Source organism: Siphateles boraxobius, unplaced genomic scaffold (assembly GCF_051911475.1).
Source record: "Siphateles boraxobius isolate OS27281-9 unplaced genomic scaffold, OSU_SipBor_1 26, whole genome shotgun sequence".
Lineage (NCBI taxonomy): Eukaryota > Metazoa > Chordata > Actinopteri > Cypriniformes > Leuciscidae > Siphateles > Siphateles boraxobius.
In genome coordinates this window covers 26,301,988-26,326,976 of record NW_027508876.1, presented here as the reverse complement: position 1 = coordinate 26,326,976, position 24,989 = coordinate 26,301,988, and the positions used below count along the sequence as shown (strand labels likewise).

General features: G+C 36.3%; 1 protein-coding gene across 1 annotated transcript in view; it reads left to right on the top strand.

Moving 5' to 3' along the window:
• asic1c (acid-sensing (proton-gated) ion channel 1c) overlaps nucleotides 1-24,989 on the top strand; it is a 78,249-nt gene that overhangs the window by 47,231 nt on the left and 6,029 nt on the right. Inside the window, exons 2-4 of the mRNA XM_077245218.1 lie at nucleotides 20,897-21,047; nucleotides 22,057-22,184; nucleotides 24,321-24,471. Of these exons, the coding sequence (XP_077101333.1) occupies nucleotides 20,897-21,047; nucleotides 22,057-22,184; nucleotides 24,321-24,471 (430 nt within the window). The remainder of the gene's footprint in view (nucleotides 1-20,896; nucleotides 21,048-22,056; nucleotides 22,185-24,320; nucleotides 24,472-24,989) is intronic.

The window sequence follows — 24,989 nt, the reverse complement described above, 5'->3', positions numbered from 1 at the left end:
AGATAAAGAGTAATATGATTTTTATTGACCATAAGGGGTTATCGTCAGGGGCAGACAAGGCCAAAATAACAAACAAAACAATTTACTTTTTAGAATCTAAATAACCTTTAACAAAAGAAAGAAGAAATGAAAATACAGTTTAACTTACCTAACTCCCTTACACATAAACAAAGTGAAAAATAGATATAAATAAATTGGCGTCAAACCCCCTACATCCCTTGGTATGGTAATAATTACAAGAATGCTTGCACACATTTAAAATAGTATCAGGTTGACAAGTTAGAATTAGAATCCAAAGAGGTAATCAATCAGGCAATAATCAGATAGAAGAAAACCCGAAATAGTATTACATTCAACAAACACTTACTCAATTTCACTAAACACTAATAATCTCTCTGGCACGACACTCTTACTCAATCAAACAATGGTGACACAAACAAAGCTAACGAGAAGTACCTAAACAGTACAACCACAAAACACAGAAGCACAAAGTCAGCGAGGCTCAAAGGCCTTGATAGAGTGTCAGAGGCGGTCCTTATATCCAGGTCAGGTGCATAGCTGGTCCAATCACAGTCTTCCACAGATTAACAGAGGTAACGCCCATCTGAAACAAGCTTGTTAACATACAGAGAGAAAAAGAGAACAAGACAAACCTTCACACAAGGACAGTTGATACCAACACACAAAATATCTCAAAATCCTAACAGATAAAACCTGAATTTTCTGCATCATTACTCCAGTCTTCAGTCACATGATCCTTCAGAAATCATTCTAATACGCTGATTTAAAGAAACACATTATCAATGTTGAAAATACTATTAAAAAGTTTTTGGGGTTAAGTAAAGGGACAATGTGTAGGAATTTCTCCCATCTAGCGGTGAAATTGTATTTTGCATTCAAACGAATTGTGCTATCCAGCGCCTTACTTTTTCAAATGCGTGTTGCATCTACGGTAGCTGTTATGTGCCAAAAAGCTATGACAGGATGTCTTCTAATAGCACTTAGTTGAAACGAACGAAAACGCGTTGTGGAAACGCGTTGGTCTAGTACTTTTTGAACCTCTCTGCTATTATAGTTTTTCGAAATGGCGGAACGCCATGGAAGCCTCCGTGGACCTACCCGTCACATGTATATAAAGATAATAAATTCTTTGTTTACGAGGATAAGTCAGATCATTGGCAGAGGTATTTGTACACCATTGAGGACATATTTATGAATAATAACATTGATTTTAGATAATAAAATACCTAAAAAACTACACATTGCCCCTTTAAGTAATATTTAAAAAACTGTATACAGCAAGGACACATTTAATTGATCAAAAGTGGCAATAAAGAAATTTATAATATTTCTTAAGCCAAAATGATTTTCTTTTATATGAAATCAACATTAGCGCTGTTGAACATGTTCATTTTAATTAATTGTATCAAATTATTGCTGCATACAGCAATTACAGGACGAGCTCATGAATTTATGAAACAATGTGTGATTCTATTAGTTTGAAATTTTGTATTTTTTAATATTTTTAATAATTAAACGTGTAATCATGTATACATAGATTAAATAAATATTAAATAAATCAAATTAAGTAAATAAATTAAATTCAAATTATTTATAAAATACAGCAAAAAAAAAAGGTGTGACGTGCATATACTGTAAATGTGACTTTTGCTTTTGTGTACATATACTCAAATATTCCCTAATAAGTCCCTGTTTACTTTTTTAAATGTGTGTTATTGTGCAAAATTCTTTTTTGGGCACATTATTTAAAACAAACCAAATATATATTTTTAAAAATATAGTAAAATTAAAATACATGTAAAATATTAAACTAGAACTGTTTGATTTAGTTTGATTGTATAAAAAAAATATCAACAGCGATCACAGGGCTAAACACAACATGAATTAAGAAATGATGGTGTTGTTTCATTTTTAGAATCAAAGAAAAATTGTCAATGTCTCTTTCAAAAGCAGATGGAAATGATATAGCATGTGGTCCTGCATGAGCTTGTTTTGAAATGAAGGCATGTCTGATCAGATTTTATGATGATGGGTTGTAGCGGTGACACTGGAAATGAAAGCAGGATGATGGGTGCTATGGAGTAATATGGCATGAGATGGGTGTAAAGATGCTTTTGAGGTTCCGTTTGAGTAGCATAGGGGTGAGCCAGAATGAGATGGGCCTGAGATGGAGTGATTTGGGAATAAAATGTATGGATGTGGGCTTGTGGGATTGATTTAGTGCTGCAGGGAGAGATGGAGCGAGCAGAAGCAGAATGTACTGAGTCCCTTTCCTTTCCATCTTCGTCACACACCCAACAGCTGCCCACACTAATGAGCTTGTTTCTGCCAGCCAGGAGTCTGAATCGCTCTAAACAGAAACAGAAAACCAAAAGCATCTAATTTCCCAGGCTAAGGTCTTTTACTGGAATCAATTATACTTTTAAATGGCTTCCAGTGGACATATTCTTTTTAATTCTTCTTGAAAGCCGGAGTGCATCAGGGAAGCCACTTTTATTAGACCCACAACGTCTTTCTTCTGACCTGAAATGATGAACATCGAAGTTTGTTATTTGCAGTATTAGATTCCATCTCTATTTGAGAAATAGCTCCTAAGGTGGCCTCAAATGCAATATTGGCAAAGTAATAAGATATATAGGTGATGGTAGTGTCAGGTATTTAGTTAGTTAGTTAGTTAGTTAGTTAGTTAGTTAGTTAGTTAGTTAGTCATTCATTCATTCTGAATAACATTATTATAACTATAATAACATTAAATAAATAAAATGTGCATTTATTTATTTTTGTTTTATGTTTTATTTAATGTACATGTTTATTTACATCTATATTTATCTATTATGAAAAAGCATGTACATTAAATAAATAAAAATATAAAAAAATGTTTATGATATATATTTGTTTAATGTTTTATTTAATGTTTATTTGTTTATATATTTTGGATAATGCCTGTTTTAATTATATATTTAAACAGCATGTGTAGTAATTTTAATAAATATAATATTATATAGATAGATAGATAGATAGATAGATGGATGGATGCATTGAAATAATTATTTTTATTTACTTTTTTATAATTTATAGTATACTTTTATATGTATTCTCTTTTTTAATTATATATATCATTTTGATTATGATTTTTATATTTTATAATATATATTCAGATTTTTGCATATTATATATAGATTGATTGGAGTTGCGGATCAGTGTCAAACGCTTCCTCTTGACTTGATTGATCGTCCTAATTTAAAATTGAACACTGTGTTTCAGGGTTTGCCACTGGCAGTTTATTACCCATTTGTTAAATTGTCAGAGAGTGTTTATTTTATTAATGCCATATTTCAGAAGTTGCGTTATAAATCACTGGATCATTGTGATGGATTCCTTTCATTGTGAACCTAAAATAGCATCAAATTGTTACACGGTAGTGAAATACACAGGAAATGTCTTCGCATCATCAGGAAATAAATCCATCTATCAGACAGCTGGTGTCACAAACCCGGGGAAAAATCCCAAAACATTTGAGAAGATCTTTCTGAAGCTGTGTATCACATTAGAGGGCACAGTCTTGCCTTTTTCTTTTTTTTCTATATTTGTTTTTTCCTGAATAACAAATGAGGCCTTACAGCTTTTCCATCAGTTTCAAACAGCGTGACCTTGTGTCTCGTATTACATTCCTATGTGCAAGTCTTCTGTTTCCCATAATACTGTAACAGATCTATAGCACATATCTCAGTCTGTCCCGGACCCTCCATCATCACTCCAGGATTATGTTACCACTTCAGTGTAAACCGAGATTTCCCCAAATGATGCGTCCCCTTTCGTACGGCTGATTAAATTCTTCACTTCCTGGCCCGATATCTTTTCATATAATCAAATACTTTCTGTGGTGTGAAAACCTAACAGTAATTGCTTGAACAAACATTCAAATCTCTTTGAAAGTATCTGTAATTAATTTAGATTGTGATTAATACTCCTGGGTCGAACATTTGGCCATTTTGTTCTCACCTAATGATGTTTAATTCATGTCTGATGCAACCTGGGATGTTAATGCAACCCGGCTGTGGATGTAATAGTCTGCTGATGGTCATTTCAGATGAGATCATATCAGCATCTGTGTCGCTATGTGAAATTAATACGCCGAGGCTCAGCTGTGGTCTGTCTGATTCAATGGACAAGTGCCTAATGTGATCGATGGCTCTTTTCTCGAGCGATATCGTCCTGTGTGGGCCTTTTGTCGTGATGGTGTGTTGTGTTCTGGCACAGACAGTAATGGAATGATATGCCGTCTTCACAACCTGCCAACAACACAATCACATTAAGGCACATTAAAGCAATCTTTAGGTTTCAATGCACACTTTCTTGATCACATTTGTGAACCATGGAAAATATTTTTGATTCGTGACTCATTTGAATCATAATCATATACAGTGAAGCACTTACAGTGGAAGTCAATAGGGGACAAATGTTCAAATGCACACTGTTGAAATTATAGCCAAAAGCTGAAACATCATGTTATGACAAGACTAATGAGATTGCTCATTTTATGCAAAGTGCATTTACTGTGTGATTTTTGCCTTAGAATTTAACCTAAATATTGTGTGTGTGTGTGTGTGTGTGTGTGTGTGTGTGTGTGTGTGTGTGTGTGTGTGTGTGTGTGTGTGTGTGTCTGTGTGTGTGTGTGTGTGTGTGTGTGTGTGTGTGTGTGTGTGTGTGTGTGTGTGTGTGTGTGTGTGTGTGTGTGTTTTATATATATATATATATATATATATATGCCAGTATTGCAACTTTCCTAGAACTAAAAATAAATGTTTGATTTGTGTGACATGAAAATATTTTGGATAATGCGCATTTATTTATTAATGCTTTTTTTGTTTATTCAAATATCATATATTTCTATATATGACTTTGTTATTTTTTATAGTTATTAGTTTTAGGCCTGTATTGCGACTTTAAATAATTCAAAATTGTACAAATTTGTGAGATATTACAAACCGCTACTTTTCCTTCACTCCTATTTTTATAAATTCTAGTATGCAATGCCCAATTTTAACAGTCCAGTCAGTTACTTATGAATAAAAGCACGTCTTTTTATCAACATTTTATCTGAATATCCGTTGCACTCAGAAATATGCTAGATTATGCAAGCAAAATGGTTTGTTAATGTCATTTCATGTTGAGTTTACACAAACTCTCATTAACATGCCAAGCAGAACTAGGGTGGATATCAAGATTTTAAGTGAACTGAATTATTTTTTATTATGACTTCCGAAGGTTTTACATATAGCATACAGACTCGTATGCGTTATATGATGGGGGTTTTTTTTTTTAGCTTTAAAGCTTCATTCGTTGTAATTGCATAGGGGAGGAAATTACCTTTACATTATTCAGAGCATCATCTTTTGTATTTCATGGAAGAAATGAAGGCATGCGGGTTGGGAAAGACTTGAAAGTATTTAAATTTTTGGATGAACATGAGTATTAAACCTGCGGTAGGATGTTCATGCTGTGTGAGTGACAGGACAGGTCTGTTTCTTCTCCTGATTGTGTTCAGTGCTGCTCTCTCATTCAGGATTCACAGAACAAGGCCCAGGGTTTGAAGAAAACAGCATCTGTTATTTACTGACACACACTCACACACACTCGTCTCCCAGCAGACGATGTGTTTGGGGAATACAGAAGCAGTCAGGCAGCGGTGCCGCTCATTTGATTCCTCCGCTGGCTTCTGAGTCGCTTCATCACTTCTGCCTTTAACAGCTTTAAAATGTGGATCTGCTTTGATCACTGTTTGCAACCAACATTGTAACATGTTGCAGTTATTAGCAGTTAGCGCTTGGGGAACACAGTTGTTTGGTTTGAATTTGTGATGTTTCTGGGGTAAATTCTGATTTCTGTTCTTTTTAAAGGAGTCTTTCACAAAATATATTTTGATGTAGTAACATTAGTCATTTACCACAGAAGTTAGCAGTTGGCTAGTGCTGTGTGAGAACTATGACCACAAGATGGCGCTGTTACCAAAGAGATTCAATGTTTTCCAAAGCAAACATGATTGTATTTTAGATACATAAACTACACAATAATTGCTAGGTTAGTCAGACTTCTGGAGGAGTTTGACAATGGAGATGTGAGGATTATTAACAAGTTGATTTAACAGCAGGGTAGTTGGTCTAAAAAAAAGTATTTTGGGGGAAAAAAGCTTGTTATTTGTACAAAAGGCTTCTAAAAACAATTTGATATTGGCAAAGGAGGGAAATCCAAAATGTCTGAACTGTTTTCGATAAGTTGTGAAGGATGTGCAAGCCAAGAGGATCCATTAGTGAACTTGATTTATAGAAATGAAGAAGCTAATTTACCCTGCTTTTTTGTTTCAGCAGGGAAGCTGGCATAAGGTTAGCTGGTTTAAGCTGGTCTCCTAACCTGGTCAATATTTCAGCTGGTTTATTTGTTATCTATATGAAAAGTATCTCTAAAAACTCTTTACAACCTTGAAACCTTGATAAAATTGCAGATAAATCCCACTTAGGCCACAAACTGCCAAGATGCAGAAATCAATAGTTGCCACAAACATTCCCCAATCAACCAACCAGTTTTAGGACCATTCATTTTCATCTTAAATCTAAGCATCTTCACAAGAGGACTGGTCGTCCTTGTCTGTCTCCTCTCGCTCGGGTTCATTCTGATACACACTTCACTGCTCTGACTGGAGTCTCCCTGTAAAGCTCACACACGGATAGGGGTGTGATTCTTAAGATTTCATCATCATCCCACCTCAGATACTTGACATGATTTAGTGATGTGCAGCGGTCCGCCTGTTGAAATGTGAGCGCTGCTTCTGTTAAACCACTTATATCTCTCACACATGTGCGCTGGTTTGATGCACTCAGTAAAACTGCTATGATAAATTCCATAAAAGTCTTGAAATATGGTGCTTTGGCAATTAAAACAGGGATGAATTTAATCAGGACTTTGAGATGTGATTTGGTTCGGCATTAGTCTTAGTCTTAGGTAAAAATCAGAACCGGCCCGACTGGGCCAGGAAAATATCCTCATTGAGCCTTGCTATATTAAAGGCAGAGCTAAATGTGACATTTATTATAATACATTTGTTTAAAACATTTGTAAATCTCATTTAATGTTAATCTCAACATTTATTTACTAATATTATTTAATCAAAAGTTGTATCTGTGAACATATGAACCTGAACAATAAACAGTTGTATTTGTATTAATGTTAACAAAGACTAATAATACTGTAACAAATTGCACATTGTTAGTTAATATTAGTTTATGCATGAACTAGCCTTAACTAATGGAACCTTATTGTAAAGTGTTACCACAGGTTTATGTGAAGTTCATTTAAATTAAAAGTTGTTATATTTTTTTAAATTAAATGTTAAAAAATGATACCTCTCAATCACACTGTAATTTTGAATGGCTATAATTACTCATTTAATCCCCAGAAATTGAGAAAAATCCATTTACATCAGTATCTGTATTGTTATCAGCGAAACTGGCCTTCATTCATAGTAGTAAAGAGATTCCATGAAAATATAATTATAATTAACATTTTAATGTTAGGTACGATTTATCGCGATTAGTTAAAGACAAATGTGCAATTTAATTAGTTAATTTTTTTAATCGATTGACAGCTAATATATTTATATATATGTATGTATGTGTGTATATATATATATATATATATATATACATAAAGTATTTCAGAATTTCACCAATCCCTGCATGGTGGCATTTCTACCCTGATGATTTTTAATCCATCCTTGGGGTAATTTGTCTCTTTAGAAATAATTTTTAAACTTCAACATTCTTTACACAAACAGTATTGAAATTTAGTACTGAATTTTATTAAAAGGTTTTGTTGTCACATATTTTGGGACCAGAAAAAAAAAATCCTAAATTTATTTAGGTTAGGGTTATTTTTGGGTATAGTAGCTGTGATTTATGAATTTTTAAAAAAGGAGAAACTAACAGAATAAGCACTTGCTTATTACTCTATTAGTTCAAAAATTCATATGTCATGTTTAAAATGCACATAAACAGTCATTTGCGCTAGCGACCCAGCAGTAGAGCTTATTGCTCCACTCGAGCTCATTAAAATTCTGTTTTCAAATCAGTGCTTAAGCACGTGTATTTTTATTGAATGAGATCTCGTATAAAGTTCACAGTGCTGCTTTGATGGAATTATGCATTACAGAACCAGCAGATGTCCTTCGGGACATTAACAGAACGTACCCTGAGGAAAAGGACTAATTTAAAAGCATGAAGATTGTAATTCACAGATGATCTGTAAAGGTTGGTCAGGTGACTTTTATTCCCTGATACTCCTTGATAATTAAAGTTTTTAGCGCTGTGGTACATTACCAAACGGTTGTAAATCTTATACGTTTACAGACTGTTAAATATGTCAGTTTTGCACTTGGCATTAGACAATGATTGGTTTAATAATCCAGTGATCCGAGACTGTGTAACAGAATCGTTCGTCACTCACTGATCCACTTCAGCAGTATTCCAGCAGTAATTGCTCAGTTCTGTCATAAATGTCCATGATCTGCAATGGGAATTGACAGCGGGACAGGTAGATTTGGTCCCAGGCATATTTAGACCTGTCTGTGTGATTGCTCAGCCATCATCTTTCAGCTACCCTCACTTAGGAGGAGTGTATCTGATGGTGGTGTGTTTAGCGGTTAAAGATCTGGTTTTTAAGATCAAGTGATTCATGAACTATCATCACATACCAATAAACAAGGCTTTTAACCCTGAGCTGTTGTAGGGGGAATCATCCTTGCACACTCATGGCCAAGTAATTCATCAAAACCTTTATTTCCTTAGTGCACTGAACCAAAAATACATCAATAATGGTCTGGACAATATTATTGACACAAGATTTAATGTTTGATTGTTCTGCCTTTAGACTACATCTCTGTTCTAGCAGTTTCGTCATTCGTTTACAACCAGTACAAGATGCTTGCTTTAAATTTGGAGTTTGTCACGCTGGATTACCTAAAGCATGATCAGATGCTAGATGCAATCTGTTGATGTTTTATGCTGATTTTTGGTGGGGAATTCTGTGGAATTCGTTTAATAATCAATGGTAAAATCAATCAGTTATTGGTAGCTGATTTCCATTACACGAGAGTAGATGTTAAAACTTCATGCTGATTTGTACTCGGCTTTCGCCAAGATAAGCACCAACTAAGACGTAGCTTTACAGTAACCTATGCTTCTCCATCCATTTACGCTTCTTTCCATCTGGTGACGTGAATCTCCTTCTGTCTGGTGTTAATAGTGTATTTGCGCGTCAGCACACACAACGGCTGCAACCACAGTGCGGTCCCCCCATAACAACCCTCTGGATTGAGCGGAGTAGGGAACATCTCTAGGGTCTTCAAGTGGGCACCTTCCGTCCTCAGTGTTTCGTCGACTAGCCCACGACACCTCAAGAGGGCTCGACAGTGACTCTGGCTTCCCAGAGTCACCCCCCTCCGTCCCCCACTCAACTCAGCCCAGCTTACTGACCTCTACTTCCCTCTTGCTGCTGAGACCTAACCACAATCTCACAATCTCTCCGCAACCCAACCATACGCGCCAACCCGTTTGACTAAGGCTGTCGAGCCCCACTGGTGCGTTAATATGCAGTTTCAGTGGCAACGGTTCCGTATGGCATACCACCTACCGCAAAACACAATATCTGCCCAACATCCCGTCATTCACGCAATATACACAGGAACGTAATGACTGTAAATACTATACAACCTCTACAAATAAACCAACAGTGCTGCTGAGACCTAACCACAATCTCACAATCTCTCCGCAACCCAACCATACGCGCCAACCCGTTTGACTAAGGCTGTCGAGCCCCACTGGTGCGTTAATATGCAGTTTCAGTGGCACCGGTTCCGTATGGCATACCACCTACCGCAAAACACAATATCTGCCCAACATCCCGTCATTCACGCAATATACACAGGAACTTAATGACTGTAAATACTATACAACCTATACAAATAATCCAACACCCTTCAAGTTTTCAAGAATTCTACGAAACCGTAGCATGGCGGCCTGTACACAGCCAGCTAGAATCTTTCCGTCTCAACCACAGCCAGTTGCTGCTCCTTTCTGCTGCTTCAGATAAGTTCTTTACTGTGCGACGCAACTCTTGGCCACTGAATCCGACGTCTCTGAGGAACCGGGTTGTAGAGTGTGCCACAAAACCTCGACAACCCACTTCCACTGGATAAACCTGGACTCTCCATCCTCGCTGTTCTGCTTCAGTGGCCAGATGAGCATACCGCAATTTCTTCCTCTCATATGCCTCATCTACCGCATCCTCCCATGGCACTGTTAACTCTATCAGTTGAACAATGCGTGCTGATCCAGACCACAAAACAATATCTGGTCGTAGGTTAGTGGTGGCAATCTCAGGTGGAAAAATAAGCCGTTGATCAAGATCAGCCAGCATCTTCCAGTCCCTAGCAGCTTCCAGTTGTCCTGGGCGAGAATTGGTGTTAGCACCTTTTCTTGGTGGTTGCTCGCCTGGGCGGAGGAATATTGTCTTCTGCGTGTAATGTTTTGCTAGAACAGGCGGCAACTTATTGGTCATACTAACTTGCCTTCCAATGCTAAAGCCAAACATCGCAATACTTGGTCATGGCGCCAAGTAAACCGACCTTGGCTAAGAGCCACCTTACATCCTGTCAAAATGTGCCTTAATGTGGCAGGTGATGAACACAAAGGACAAGAGGGATCCTCTCCTACCCAGAGGTTTAGGTTCTGCGGTGATGGGAGAACATCATATGTTGACCTAATAAGGAAACTGATCCTACTCTCTTCCATTGACCAAAGGTCTTGCCAGCCCATTTTTCATTGTTCCACACTCTCCCATCTCATCCACTCTCCCTGCTTGGCCTGGGAAATGGCCTTTATACATCTCATCCTCTCCTCCTGCTTTCGCAACTCGTTGACTACCAGCTTCCTCCTTTGAGCTGGGCCTGCCTTGTGCCATTTAGGAGGAGCTAAACTGAGCCCAAAACCCCCTCTTCCATGCTGTACCTGTCCCACGATATCCCCAATTTGAAGGTCAGCCTTTGCCTCTACTACAGATTTCTTTGCTGACCACTTTCTACCAGAAAGCATGATCAAAATTTGCTTGCATTTTTAATAAATAAACATGTAAAAGGCAAAGGATGTGTTGGGGTCTTGAACGGGAGACCCTCCAATTCTGCAGATATGGAAAATCATATGAAAAATAAAACGACTTTGATTTACTTGTGTAAAAATGCAAGAGGTGACATTATTTGTGCCAATGATCGCAGGAAAAATAATACAGTAAAAAAGCTTTTGCTTACTAAGCTAATGGAAAGTGGCTGACCACTTTGATTTATTCATGTCACCTTTAATGTGATTAGTGGACGAATGGCATCATCTAATAATGTTAATTCTGATAATTCCAGTTGGAATGAACTGGCAGTCAGAAAGCATTAGTTTCACACTCTTTATATGATCAAAATGTAAGTTATTCTTTTAGAAAGTGAGCTCAGAGGAATAAGATAACTATCTTAGTTAATGTGAATTACATATTCGACGCACCACAAAACTGGCTGGTTGTTGAAGTTCTTGCAGTTTTGCCTCTGAAAGACGGAATTAATCCACTAGGCTTAATGACCCTAGACAGAGAAATATTGACTGTGGCTCCAGTGCTGGGAGAAAATTAGCCGCCACTGAGAGACCCAACTCATCTATATTTATATCAGCCTTCACTGAAAAATGTTACCTGAGCAGATAGTTCTTCAATCCTGACCAGTCAAATAAACACAGGAATAAAATATTATGGATTACAGCTGGAATATTATGAAACAATGATTTTGCCTTTGACTGAGATAAAAAAAAAAAAAAAGCTGTAGAAATGTTATCGAATAGAAGAGAAATTTAATATATTTTCAGCTCTAATAAGCTCTAGCGGAACCGAACTAGTTTCATAGCTTTTGGAGTAAACAGGCTGTATGGAGTTATTAATAATTCGTGATTTTTAGGAAGAAATAATCACGGCAAAGGTTGCATGGTCAGGCCTAGACTAAAATGCATGTTTGAGCTGTTTTAACTGAAAGCAACTTGCACTGAAATATCTGACAATATGTCAGTCTCATTGGTTTGTTTCAAGATGCACACCAGTAATGCTTTTTCTAAGGCACGTTTATAAAATCTATTTAAATCTCTTAATTGAACCAAGTCTAATCCTGGCTTAATCTGAGCCCTGTCTGTGAAACCATGCTGGCCATAGTGTTGTTTGGGGTTTGTGTTGGCAAGCAAACTAGATATCTATGGGTATACCTTTATATTTGCCTATAAAATAGTCTCAAAATAGTATTTTGTATAAAATCTCATCACGATGACTTGGTGTTTTTGAGTTTTCCATTGCAGTTTATTATTGAGGCATCCTCTAAATGACACATAAACTCAAATCAAACTGTGGTTGGTTGCAATACATTTAGGTCAGATGATCTGTCTCTTTCTGTCCAAGTGGGCTGTTCTTTATGCAGATAGTCAGGGGCTGATACAAGAAGCATGATAAACTGGGTTGGTTATTCTGGGGCTGATCCGATGCAATGACAGGCAAATGAGGGCAGACTGCAATCTTCAAAAACTTTTTTTCATTTGCGGTGATAAATAGTTAAAAGAGAGGGGATTTTTAAGCTCCAAAATGCCCTTTGAATGCCCTTTTGATTTTGAAGGCATTCAACTATTTACCTGAAGCAGTTCTTGATCAGATGAGTATTATTTTGATGGCATTCAGTCAGAGCACAAAAACACTGCAGCTGTGGCTGATAATGTCACTGATGCCTGAAATTAACTTGGTTATGGGTCATATTTATGGGCTTTTCCTTTCAGGAAGGCAAGCAAGTTGATTGAGCAACAAAATAATAAAGCACAAGCATAAATAGTAATTTAACCAGGGGTTTTACGGATGAGAATGAATGGAAACACTCGCCTGGTGTTTTTATTTCAATGCATTAACGGCCTGAAAACGTGGTAGATTGTACATGATAACCTCTGAGATTACTTGTGAATCATTTTACATTTTGTTTTTGTTTTTTGTCCACACATTATATTATCATAATAATGTGAGTGAAAAGATCAGATTGACTTTTATTTTTATTTTTTTCTCAATGTGATCTCAGACCTTTTGGACCCTACTGTATATGTAGACTCAATGTAAAAAAAAAAAATAGTTTGTTTAAGTTACCTGGTTGCCTTAATTTGTATTTCATAAAAATAAAATATTTAATACAATGAAGGAGATTGGTTTAATAAATAGAAACTCAAAATATTGTTATCTGAACCACATTAGTTATCTAAGTTGATGTGACAAAAGATAAGTTGTGAAACAAATCATGAAAATAATTTTTTTACAGTGCTTTAATATGTATCATATATCATAAAATTTCAGTTTATGATGTCCTACAGGTGTCAGCACAGGATTTTGTAAAGGAATGATCAGCTGCATGTCCACTTTTCCGTCATGCACAACATAAACAAGCTTACCTGAGCTCGTCTGACCCACTAATGCACATGTACATTTATATATGTGACTGATATATGTCCCATGAGAATACTATTAATATTAATGTAAAATAACTGTGAAAGTCCCCCAAAAGCATCAACGAACACAGAAAAAACTGGTCTGATAAATAACATGGCCTCTGGGTATCTCTGTCTTAGTTGGCCATTTTTCTACTTTAATACAAGAAATATTCAAGCTTCTGGGTTTCCTGATTCAGGGATAAATGGATCTATATGCCTGCTGCAAATCCATCGACAGAATAATTTGAGTGGAGCGGGAGGGGCTGAGCGCTCTCACACAAAGAGGAAAGCAACAAGAATCTGCAGCCAGCCCCACATAGTTGTTCTGTCCAAAAAAAAAATGAAGCCGAAGAAGAGAGAAGAGGTGAAAGATGAGAGAAAAAACTCAATGTGATCTGTTCAAACGGCTTCACTGAAAGACGAATCAACCTGAGGATCCTGCAGAAACTGCGCTGTGAATGAGACTGACATTGGCTGTATTTATCTTATTGAGCTTTGTTGGATTACAGCTTGGTAATGTACACATCTTTTTTTACCTTTTATTTATACATATAGTTTTCCTTTGCATGGACTGGCAATGATATAGAATAAAAAAGCTTAATGAATTAATTGGGATTTTGCTCCATTTGTTAACATTAGTTAACTACATTAGTGAACATGAACTAATGAAACACTCAATAATCTAAGTTAATATTAATTTCAAAATTTACTAATACATTGTCAAAATTAAAAGTTGCATCTGTTTATGAATCCAAAATAACATGATCTGACAAATAACAGTTGTGTTTTTATTAAATAACATTAAAAAAGTTTAATAAATACAATAACAAATGTATTGCTCATTGTTAATTAATGCAACTAATGTGTAAATGGTTTTTATTGCTGGTTTGGGTTACACTTTATTTGAAGGTGTCATTGTTACAGTGTAATTATATATTTAAGTACTGAGTAATATTAATTTGCAACATGTATTAACTATAGTGTTAGGGTAGGATTAGGGTTTGGTTGAGGGTTAGTTGCATGTAATTATACATACTTTACTATGGTAGGTACATGTAACATATGTAATAAGGACACTAAAATAAAGTGTTACCCTGGTTTGATTCATGTGATTATCTTCAATCACAGAATCATGTTTCTTCATTGAGACCTTATTGATGCATGATGCATTTTGAAAGGGTTTAACAGCACTATGGAGGTGATGTCCGCGTCCAATCAGGAGGCAATAAACAAAGACTCTGTGATGGATGATGCCAAGAGACGCAGCAGCCGGAGGAGACTCAGAATGACTTTAACCCACAGCGCTAAGGACGTTACAACTGCGTTTGTTCTTCGAACAAAAGTCCACGGGCTGAAACACATATTCTCACCAAACAAATCTAAACTCCAGCGCTTGTTATGGCTCCTGGCCCTCTGTGTTTGCCTGGGGCTCCTCTTCACGTGGTCGTGGAATCGAATCCTGTATCATCTTTCCTACCCAGCCGTGACCAAGATCTACATGGTTTGGTCTCGCAACATGACGTTTCCGGCCGTTACGTTCTGCAACCAGAACCTCCTCCGCGTGTCCAACCTCACAAAACCAGACATCTACCACAGCGGCTACTGGATGGACATCATGCACCTGAACCACACGGTCAATCGAAAGAGCGTTTCTATGCTCAAACACAGCCGACACGGTGAGAAGCTGCTGCATCTTCTGGACTTCTCCAACTACAGCCCGCCTCCTGACCACCAGCTCAACACCACAGAGATGATTGACAGGCTGGGCCACCAATTAGAAGACATGCTGCTGGAATGCAGGTTCCGGGGTGAAAACTGCACTTACAAGAACTTCAGCCCTGTATGTAAACATCACCGGTCATGATTTGCACTTTCAGACACTAGCAAGTTTAAACAGATGCCACATTTGTATTTAAGATCCGTTGCTCAGGATAAACCAGTAAAGCAATTCACAGTTGTAATAAATCAAAGCTCTGACTTAAAGCAATTAATTAGACTACCTGAATAAAACTAGCTAAGGGGTTTTGTGTTTCTAAGAATGCCTAGTTGTGTCTTCTGGGAAAAGCACAGGGCAAGGTGTTAAAATGGATTAGAAATGAGAGCGATTCCTATTTTAACAGCTTAGAGTCTATCAGAAGAGATCGCAAAACCATTTCCACTGCATTAATGGGTGTGTGGCTAAATTTCATGGAAAAAGGTCACATAAAAAAGGGGTACAAAATAATAATAATTCTATTTATTTTTTATTTTTTTTTAAGGGAAATTTTATTTTGCCTTGAATGTAATTACCATTATTCTCAATGGCAGTTTTCATCCAATTCTCATTACTGTAGTCTTTTTTGAACTTTTTCTACTGTAAATGCAGTAATATATTTCAAAATAATAGTGCTGTAAAATTGGTGAGTCGCATTTAACATAAAAGTTTGTAAAATGTGTGTGTGTGTGTGATCTATTACACACACACACACACACATACCTACACAAGTTAGTGACAGTACTGAAAAATTATCAAACACTGCCAGTATGTATAAATATCGGTAGATATTACTTACATGAAAGTGGTAGAGAAAATACAGTATATATATATTTTTTTAAATATCATAAATATAAAAAAATAATAATATAATGTATTTTTTATATTTTTATTTTATTATATAGAATATTTGTATGCATTATTAAGTAACAAGAATGAGAATTTTTTGCTTTACAGTTATTAAAATTAGTTGTGATTTTGGGGTAAAATATGAGGCACTCATTACTGTGCGTTCACACAGGCGGCGAGCTCCGGCGAGGGCAACATTTTCGCGCTAGAACGCTTGTTTTTCAGCGGGAATGCAAATTAGATTGGCACTTAACCATGAATACAAAAGACACACCACATAAGTGGCTTTGAATTGGTTTATTTCGTTTACAAACATGTCACTATAATTAAGTTCTTTCCATCTATCAATTTCTTACTTTCACATTTAAAAGATTCCATGAGGTTAACTTATACCCTACTTGGTCACAGCGACCCGTTTCGGTGCATGTCTCTTTAAATGATAATGAGCAACTGCTCACCCCACCCCTCTCTTCCCTGGGGCATGTTGACACAAGACACATAAAGTGCTGCCATGGCAACGTGCTGGCAGAAATGGCTGAGGGAGGAAATATGCTAATACAGGACAGTCCGTCAGTGGTCGTGGGCGGAGCATGAGCAATATGACATCATATTGCTCGGAAAATCCAAACGGCTTGATTAAAATTTAAATATAAAAGTGAATTTTGCATTCGGTGACCCCTTTAAGTAATATGTTCACTTCCAATAATTTATTTACAAAATTGCCGGCTGCATTTGTCATCAGTGTCAACATTTGTTTATAAAGTTATCTCTTTTTTTCTTTATTTTGTAGAAACGTGTGGCAGGTTCAGAGGACTGTTCACAGAAACCCTGAGGCGAAAAATCTCAGTAACATCTACTGGCACAGAAACTGCTCTCTGACAAATTTCTGTGTGGAAGACGCATGAATTATTAAAAAGCTCTGGGTGCTTTGCACAGATGTGCTTAAAACCTGCCTCCAGCTAAACTCCATTGCTCAGTATCTTGATCCTCTTTTTCTTCATTATCAGATAGAAAACCAATCTACTTCTTATAATCCCAAAAACCCTTCCAGTGCTTAAGCATATGAAATTGTACGCATGGCTAGAATCTGATGTGAAATCAACAAGACTGCTTTCCATGAATCTGCGCTCACTTGCAGATTACATATGCACAAAGCTCTGAATCATCAGTCTAAATGAGTTCTCGCCTGGTGCGGTGCGCTTCCCTTCAGAATGAATGAAGTTAATTACTTGGGAAACAGGGAAGAGAGAGGGGCTTCAACTATTGTTGGAAAACAATGTGCTCATTCGATGTGTTTTGGTAAACCGTGAACTCGGCATGGCAAACACAAATCTTCTGTGATGCATCGACATGCTGACAACATCGTTTCGTTTTAGCTCAAAGCACTTTCGTGTTAATTGAGATTTTGAGATAATCAATCATAACCATCTTACTCTTCAGATTCTTGATAAGAATGTGGGAACATGGTGATCGTAGATGTGATAGTCTCAGACTGATTCGTTTGATTGTATGTCCTTTTTTAAAGGTCAAGTGTACAATCTTGTGACACCTGAGCAAAATTGCAAAAATAAATAGATTTTAACTTCATCTTGCCCGTGCAAAACACTGCCAGAGTGCATTTTGGGAGGCTTAATTTAGTATGTTAATGCAGTTGCTAGGGTGTTTTGCAAGGTTGCAGTTGCCAAGGCAGTCGTAAAGCATGTTTTTTTGTGGTTGCTAGGGTGTTGCTATGCAATTGCTAAGGTATTCTAAGTCGTTTAGTGTGTTTATGCAGTTGCTTTGGAAGGTTGCAGTTGTTAAGGCGTTCTGAGCAGTATATTGTGTTTGTTTGTGGTTGCTAGGGTGTTGCTATGCAATTGCTAAGGTATACTGAGTAGTTTAATGTGTTTCTATGTTTGCTAGGTTGTTGCTATGCAGTTGCATAGGAATTCTAAGTAATTAGAATATTTTATGCAGTTGTTTGTGTGTTCTGAGGTTGTCTGGATGTTACTATGCAGTTCTAAAATGTTCAGAGCATAGCATGTTTGTTTGTGGTTGCTAGGGTGTTACTTAAGGTATTCTGAGTAGTTTAGTATTTGCATGGACTTGTCAGTGTGTTCTGTGAAGTTATCAGGGTGTTGCTCTGCAGTTTCTATAAGTTTAGAGTGTTTGCTTGGCTGTTCTGCTAGGTTGTCAGGGTGTTGCTATGCAGTTGCCTGTGTGCTCTGTGAGGTTGCCCTGGTGTTGCTATGCAGTTGCTAAGATGTTTTGAGTTGTATAGTATGTCTGTGTGTTTGGTAAGGTGTTGCTAAATAGTTTCGATATTCTGAGTATAGTGTGGTGTTTGTCATGTGTCACGTGTTTTGCCAGGGTGTTCTGGGAGATTGTCAGGGTGTTGCTATGCAGTTTAAATGGTGTACTGAGTAGCTTAATGTTTTTGTATGTAGTTGGCTAGTTAATAGGGTGTTTTTGGAAGGTTGCTAGAGCATTGCAGGTGTTCTGAATAGTTTAGTGTGTTTGTGTTCATTTCCTATAGTGTTATTGGTGGTTGTCAGGGTGTTGCTATGCACTTGCTAAGGGTTTCTGAGTAGTGTGTGCAACTGCAGTTCTTTTTAACAAAAACTTACAAATGCCTTACTTAAAGTAATCTGTGTAGATTTAACTGGGATAGTTGAACATATTTTAAAGGTATAGTTCACCATTAAATTAAACTTAAGTCATCACTGTTCTATTGCCGTATGCCCTTCTTTCTTTTTTGGACCACAACAAGAGAATTTTTAAAAAGTGTCTCGCTCAAGCTCGTCCATATAATGGCAGTGAATAGCAACCAAAAACAAACCAAAATTGAATGTATTATTTAACAAAAATCCTGAGCTTAGGGTGCACGGCTAAGCATTCGTGAGACTGTTAGTGCCACAGTTCACTCCATCTTGCCCAGACAAAGCACACAAGTTGTGAGAAATCAAGATGATTAAAAAAAACCTCACAAATACAACCTAGAAATCCCCAAAAAGTATCCGTGTATTTTTTTCACTAAGTTAAATATCTCCTGAACTCTGTATGTCTGATGACAGTCGGAATCACTGCTGACAGATGTGAACATCGATAACGAGCACAACTGATATATTCACCTCAGAGAAGAAGATAGTCTACTCTACATGGATTGTATTTCATGTCGCGTTTTTGTTAATCTTGTTTTCTCACAACTTGTGTGCTTTGTTAGCACCACAGTTCACTCCGTCTCTTCCAGACAGTCTCATTAATGTGCAATCGAGCACAGACGACCAACGCCCAAGGTCAGGATTTTCTTTAAATAATACATTCAATTTCTGTGTGTTTTTCACCAAACCCTATCATATACCCCCAGAACACTGAATATATGTCACGTCACGTGTCACATGGGATCAATCTGTGATACTTTTGCATCTTTAAAAAAAAAAAAACTTGTTGCTTGTTATTGACTGCCATTATATGTGAGTGGGATTTTTTTTATTTATTCTCCTCTTGTGGTCAATAAAAGAAAGACACAATAGAAATATGCAAGCGTGAGTAACTTATGGCTTTATTTTTATTTTAGTGTGAACTATTACTTTAAAACTGAAAAAAATGAAATGCATCATCTTTCAGTACATCAGATGTTTATCTTTAACTGCACTGTTTGCCTTTAATTTATCATGCTTTTATCATTCTCATGTTGAAATGCCTCAGAACCAACATGGATGAAACAGGCAAAATGTAGCTTTACCTTTTTGTTTCAGTATTTTGTGTGCTGTCAAGGTCTAGCTTGTTTCCCGCGGTTTAAAGCTGAGCGTGTGTGTGAGACAGTCCTTGTTGAAGCTCTAGAGCTGAACGATCTACCGCTCATTAGTGTCACAGCGGGGTCATGAAACCATGACTGAACTCATCTGTGTGACCACTGTCTCTCGCTTCATCACTGTCAAAACACTGCCAAGACCATCATATTTCAGCAGCTATTATCTGCAAAGGGATGAAGCCTGTTCTTTCAAATACCTGTCAATTAATTGGATTTCCTTTCAGTGAAAGTGTCGACATCAACCGTTTTTCTTTTTGCTTTGAATATGAGAGAAGTTGCAATCAGCATATCATATAATTGATTTGATTGCATTATATATACTATAATTTCTACCGTTCAAAGATTTGGGATCAGTGAGTTATATTTTTGTTTGTTTTTGACAGAAGCCTCTTCAGCTCCAATATTGTATTTATTTGATCAAAAGTGCAGTAAAAATAGTAATATTATGAAATATTATTACAATTTAAAAGAACAGCTTTCTATTTGAATATATTGTAAAATGTAATTTAATCCTGTGATCAAAGCTGAATTTTCAGCATCATTACTCCAGTCTTCAGTGTCACATGATCCTTCAGAAATAATATGCTGATTTGATGCTCAAGAAACGTTCCTTATTATCAGTGTTGAAAACAATTGCTGCTTCATATTTTTGTGGAAATCGTGATGCATTTTTCTTTGAAAAACAGAAAGTTTAAAAGAACAACATTTATTTGTTGCATCTTCCATGCAATTTTAAGGCATGTTTTTCTGAATTGAAGTATTTATAAAAAATATAAAAAGTACTGCCCCGAAACTTTCAAACGGTAGTGTGTGTATATACATTTACATAAAACTATATTTCATATATTATACTATTGTTCTTTTGTGGTTTTTTATACTGTCCTCCCACAGATTTACACCAGATACGGGAAATGTTACACGTTCAACTCTGGTCTAGATGGAAACCCGTTGTTGACTACTTTAAAAGGCGGAACAGGGAATGGGCTGGAAATCATGCTGGATATTCAACAGGATGAGTACTTGCCAGTTTGGGGTGACACGGGTAAGCAATATATTAGACATAAAAGACATCAGTGATGTGTTTTGCATAATTTATGTTAATGTAAATCACAGTGCCTCTTCAATAATTTTATCGATTTAAAAGTTTCAGACAGAAAGTTACATAGTATGCAGAGATGATGCTTTAAAGTGCCCCTATTATGCTATATTAAAGGTTCCTAATTGTGTTTTAATGGTTTTGCTACAGGAACTGCTGATGACACATTTTGGCAGTTCAGAATCGGTTCTTTATTTGGGAAGACATAAGCCAATAACTTTATTTGTCATGCTCAAACAGCTTTATTACTCACTGCATGAAAGGTAATATTCGAAAAAGCATAATAAGGGCACTTTAAATGAAACCTTACGACAGTATGTATCACTCTGAGGTTTAAAAAATAATATACTTAGGTTCCTTGGTAGAATTATGTTCCAACTATCTCCAAAAATGATATTTAAAATAAGACAAGATATGGGTTGTACATCATATTGAAAAAGGAATTGTAAATTACCATAATTTACCCATAAGTGGGCGCACCAAAATGATTTAACTTGTGGTAGAACATTTAGATGCTGAGATAACAAGGTTAGGACTCTTTCTTGGTGTTTTTTTGTGAGTACACCTGCCCCATTACTGCCTCATTCATTTTCTGTGGCATGCTGCAATTTTTCAGCATAATCATGGACAGAAAATAAATACGAAACCAAAAGAGTTACGAATATCAAAGTGCAATTTAATCTGCTGTAGATGACATGCGGTCAGCGTTCAGAATTGATGTACTTGAATGCTAGTGAAGATTATGTATTTATAATCTTTAAATCTTGGTCATTGCAATGGCTCTAGAGGAGACTTTATATCCAGAGGCAATATGGAAGCAGTAAAGAAACATGTATTGGCATTCTGGATAATGTAATTATAAAGTTCATTATAAAGTCATTATATTTTTTGCCTCGAGGCAGTAGACGTCAAATCTCCCGCTCTGTAAATAATCTTGTTTAATGTCTCCTCACAGACGAAACCTCATACGAAGCAGGCATCAAAGTTCAGATCCACAGCCAGGATGAGCCGCCCTTCATAGATCAGCTGGGATTTGGTGTGGCCCCTGGTTTTCAAACTTTTGTGTCTTGTCAGCAGCAACTGGTAAACATATTGCATTTATCACATGTCCTTATATCAGCTGACCTATCCATACACACCCTCATCTCTTTAAACCTGGAGAAAACCAGAGTTTTTTGTCCAGAACTAAGTCAGGCTTTACATACATTACAGTTAAAACGTTACGCTTACGTTTTGTTTTTTTGAAAGAAGAAATTAATACTTTAATTGCCATTCTTTTGAAATTTATGTTAAAGAATCCTGAAAAAAATTACTTTCCACAGAAATATTAAGCAACGCAGCTGTTTTCAACATTAATAATAACTAGAAATATTTCTTTCTTGAGCAGCAAATCAGCATATTAGAACGATTTCTGAAGGATCATGTGACACTGAAGACTGGAATAATGATGCTGAAAATTCATCTTTTGCATAACAGAAATCAATTATATTTAAAAACATATTCAAGTTATAATAATATTTCACAATATACTGTTTTTACTTTATTTTTAATCAAATAAATGCAGCCTTGGTGAGCAGAAGAGGCTTACCGACCCCAAACCTTTGAACGGTAGACCTTGTACCAACCCGACCAGTACCTTTTCTGACATATCAAGATTTTAAAGTATTACTGGACATGATGATCTTACTATTTGCTACAATTTATCTAGCAAACTAAAGTAATGTGACAGTAGAGATCTACTGGGAAATAATAATGACATGATTTAAGAAATAAAATAATTTGTTTAATTTTGTTTCAATACAATTTAAACAGTTATAAATATGTCTGTTAATTTGTGCATTTAAAAATTGATTTTTTTATTTCCATTTTCAGTTTTGAATCTTTCATTGTTAAGTGTCACTCCTAGTCCTCCATAGTGTTAGTGTTATTGTTATTGAGTTAATCACAGCCAGGCAAAGCAGTGTTTATTTTTATGTGTGCTGAGGTCATGTGACTCCTCATGAGTATCTTATTCAGTTTCTAAGGAGAACTAATTGGCAGGAGGTCAAGAAAAGCTCTCGTTTACAGCCTTCAGTGGATCAAAGGCAAAAGCAGCTCTCGCTGCCAAGATCAATATGTCTTCATTCATCGACCCTTAGCAATAGATCAATTAGCTGAAATAATCAAGTGCTAAAGGCAACTGCACGCTTCCAATCTTGCTTTCAATTTACTGACCTACATTTTCTACTTCCTGTTCCCTTTTTAACATCAAAGCTCTCTGAATCCATCATAAACGCATGCATTATGGGATGCTTTTTGCAGTCGACTTCAAAAATTGACTTCATTTAATGGGAGGATTATCTTCTCTACTGGTGCCATTAGATATGCAAAATGATATAAAATCCAATTATATTTTTATACGATTCTTATTAAAAGGCTCTTAAATTTAATCAGAAGTGCATAATATAATTTTAATGACTTCAAAAATGAGCAGTAATGTTGCTTCCAGTAAGTGAGCCTTTGCTAAGCCCCGCCTTAAACATCGGACTGACCAATCCGGTTTGATCTTTTCAAATGGATCTGTTGTTTTAAGTGCAATTTTATGGAAATTATCCAAAAAATGGTCAAATGTTACTGGTGAACTTGCACCCTAGACCAGATTACCTTTTTAAAAATGTATTTGCATATTGATTATGGTCATTACAGAGTTGGTAGTAACTGAAGAGTGTAATCACTTTCTAATGAAGCTTTTCTCTTTTCAACTGATTGTGAGAAGCTCTTGACTCAATTCTGATTCGAAGGTGCTGCAGGTTTTGGTCATGTTACTGTGCAATTGAACAATTTTTTTTATTTTTTAAAAAGGTAGATAAAAATGCCGAACTTCATTCCAACCCACAAAACCGAATTAAATAATTTCTAATATATAAAGAAACAACATCCATTCCTATAGAGCTTGTTTGAGCTAGCAACAGCAAGTCAGTACATATCTCTGGTTTTCTTCAGGTTTCAACTAACACTGATTTCCAGCATGTTTCTTTCTGTGGAATATTGCATTCATAACCCACATGCTTTTCTACAGTGTGAAAAGTGTCTGATTGCTCTGTGGGTTTTATTATATTCAGCTGATGTCCTCTGCTGTTAGTCCTTTGATTGCTGCGCTCGTTGGCTCGGTTTTGTGTGTTATGATTTGTTATTGAACAGCTTTATCCTGCCAGTAATGAATAAAAGTTTCTGCTGTAGCTCCAGTATCTCCCTCCGCCGTGGGGCGACTGCAGATCCACCCCGATGGACTCTGAATACTTCTCCACCTACAGCATCACGGCCTGTCGCATCGACTGCGAGACCCGCTACCTGCTAGAGAACTGCAACTGCAGAATGGTGCACATGCCAGGTGCGGAGACAACAGACCTGAACTTTACTGCTTTAGCATTTCAATTGAAATCCACAGTACAATTAAAAGCAAGAAGATTCACCATATCTTCATATTTTGAATGTATTACACGCAAAAATAGCATATTTTTATTTCAGTGCACATATTTAGATGCTTTTAATGCAGTTTTCCTAACTTTTTATTTCATTTCGTTTATAATAATAAAATACACTCCTTGTGCCTGCTTATTCACACCTACAGAATTTTATTCTCAATTTTCAGTATTTTATAGATGTAAAATCTTTCCTCATGCTTGCGTATTCACACCAACATTTATTCGTTATTGTACCTAGTTTTATTTTATTTTATTATTTTATTTTTGAACAAATATAACTCCTCATGCTTGCTTTTTCACACCTACCAAATTTTCATCTTAATTTCACCTAGTTTTGTTTTTATTTAATTTAATTTTTTCAACAAATCACTCATGTTTTTATACAATCACTCCTCTCACTTACTTATTCACACCTACAGATTTT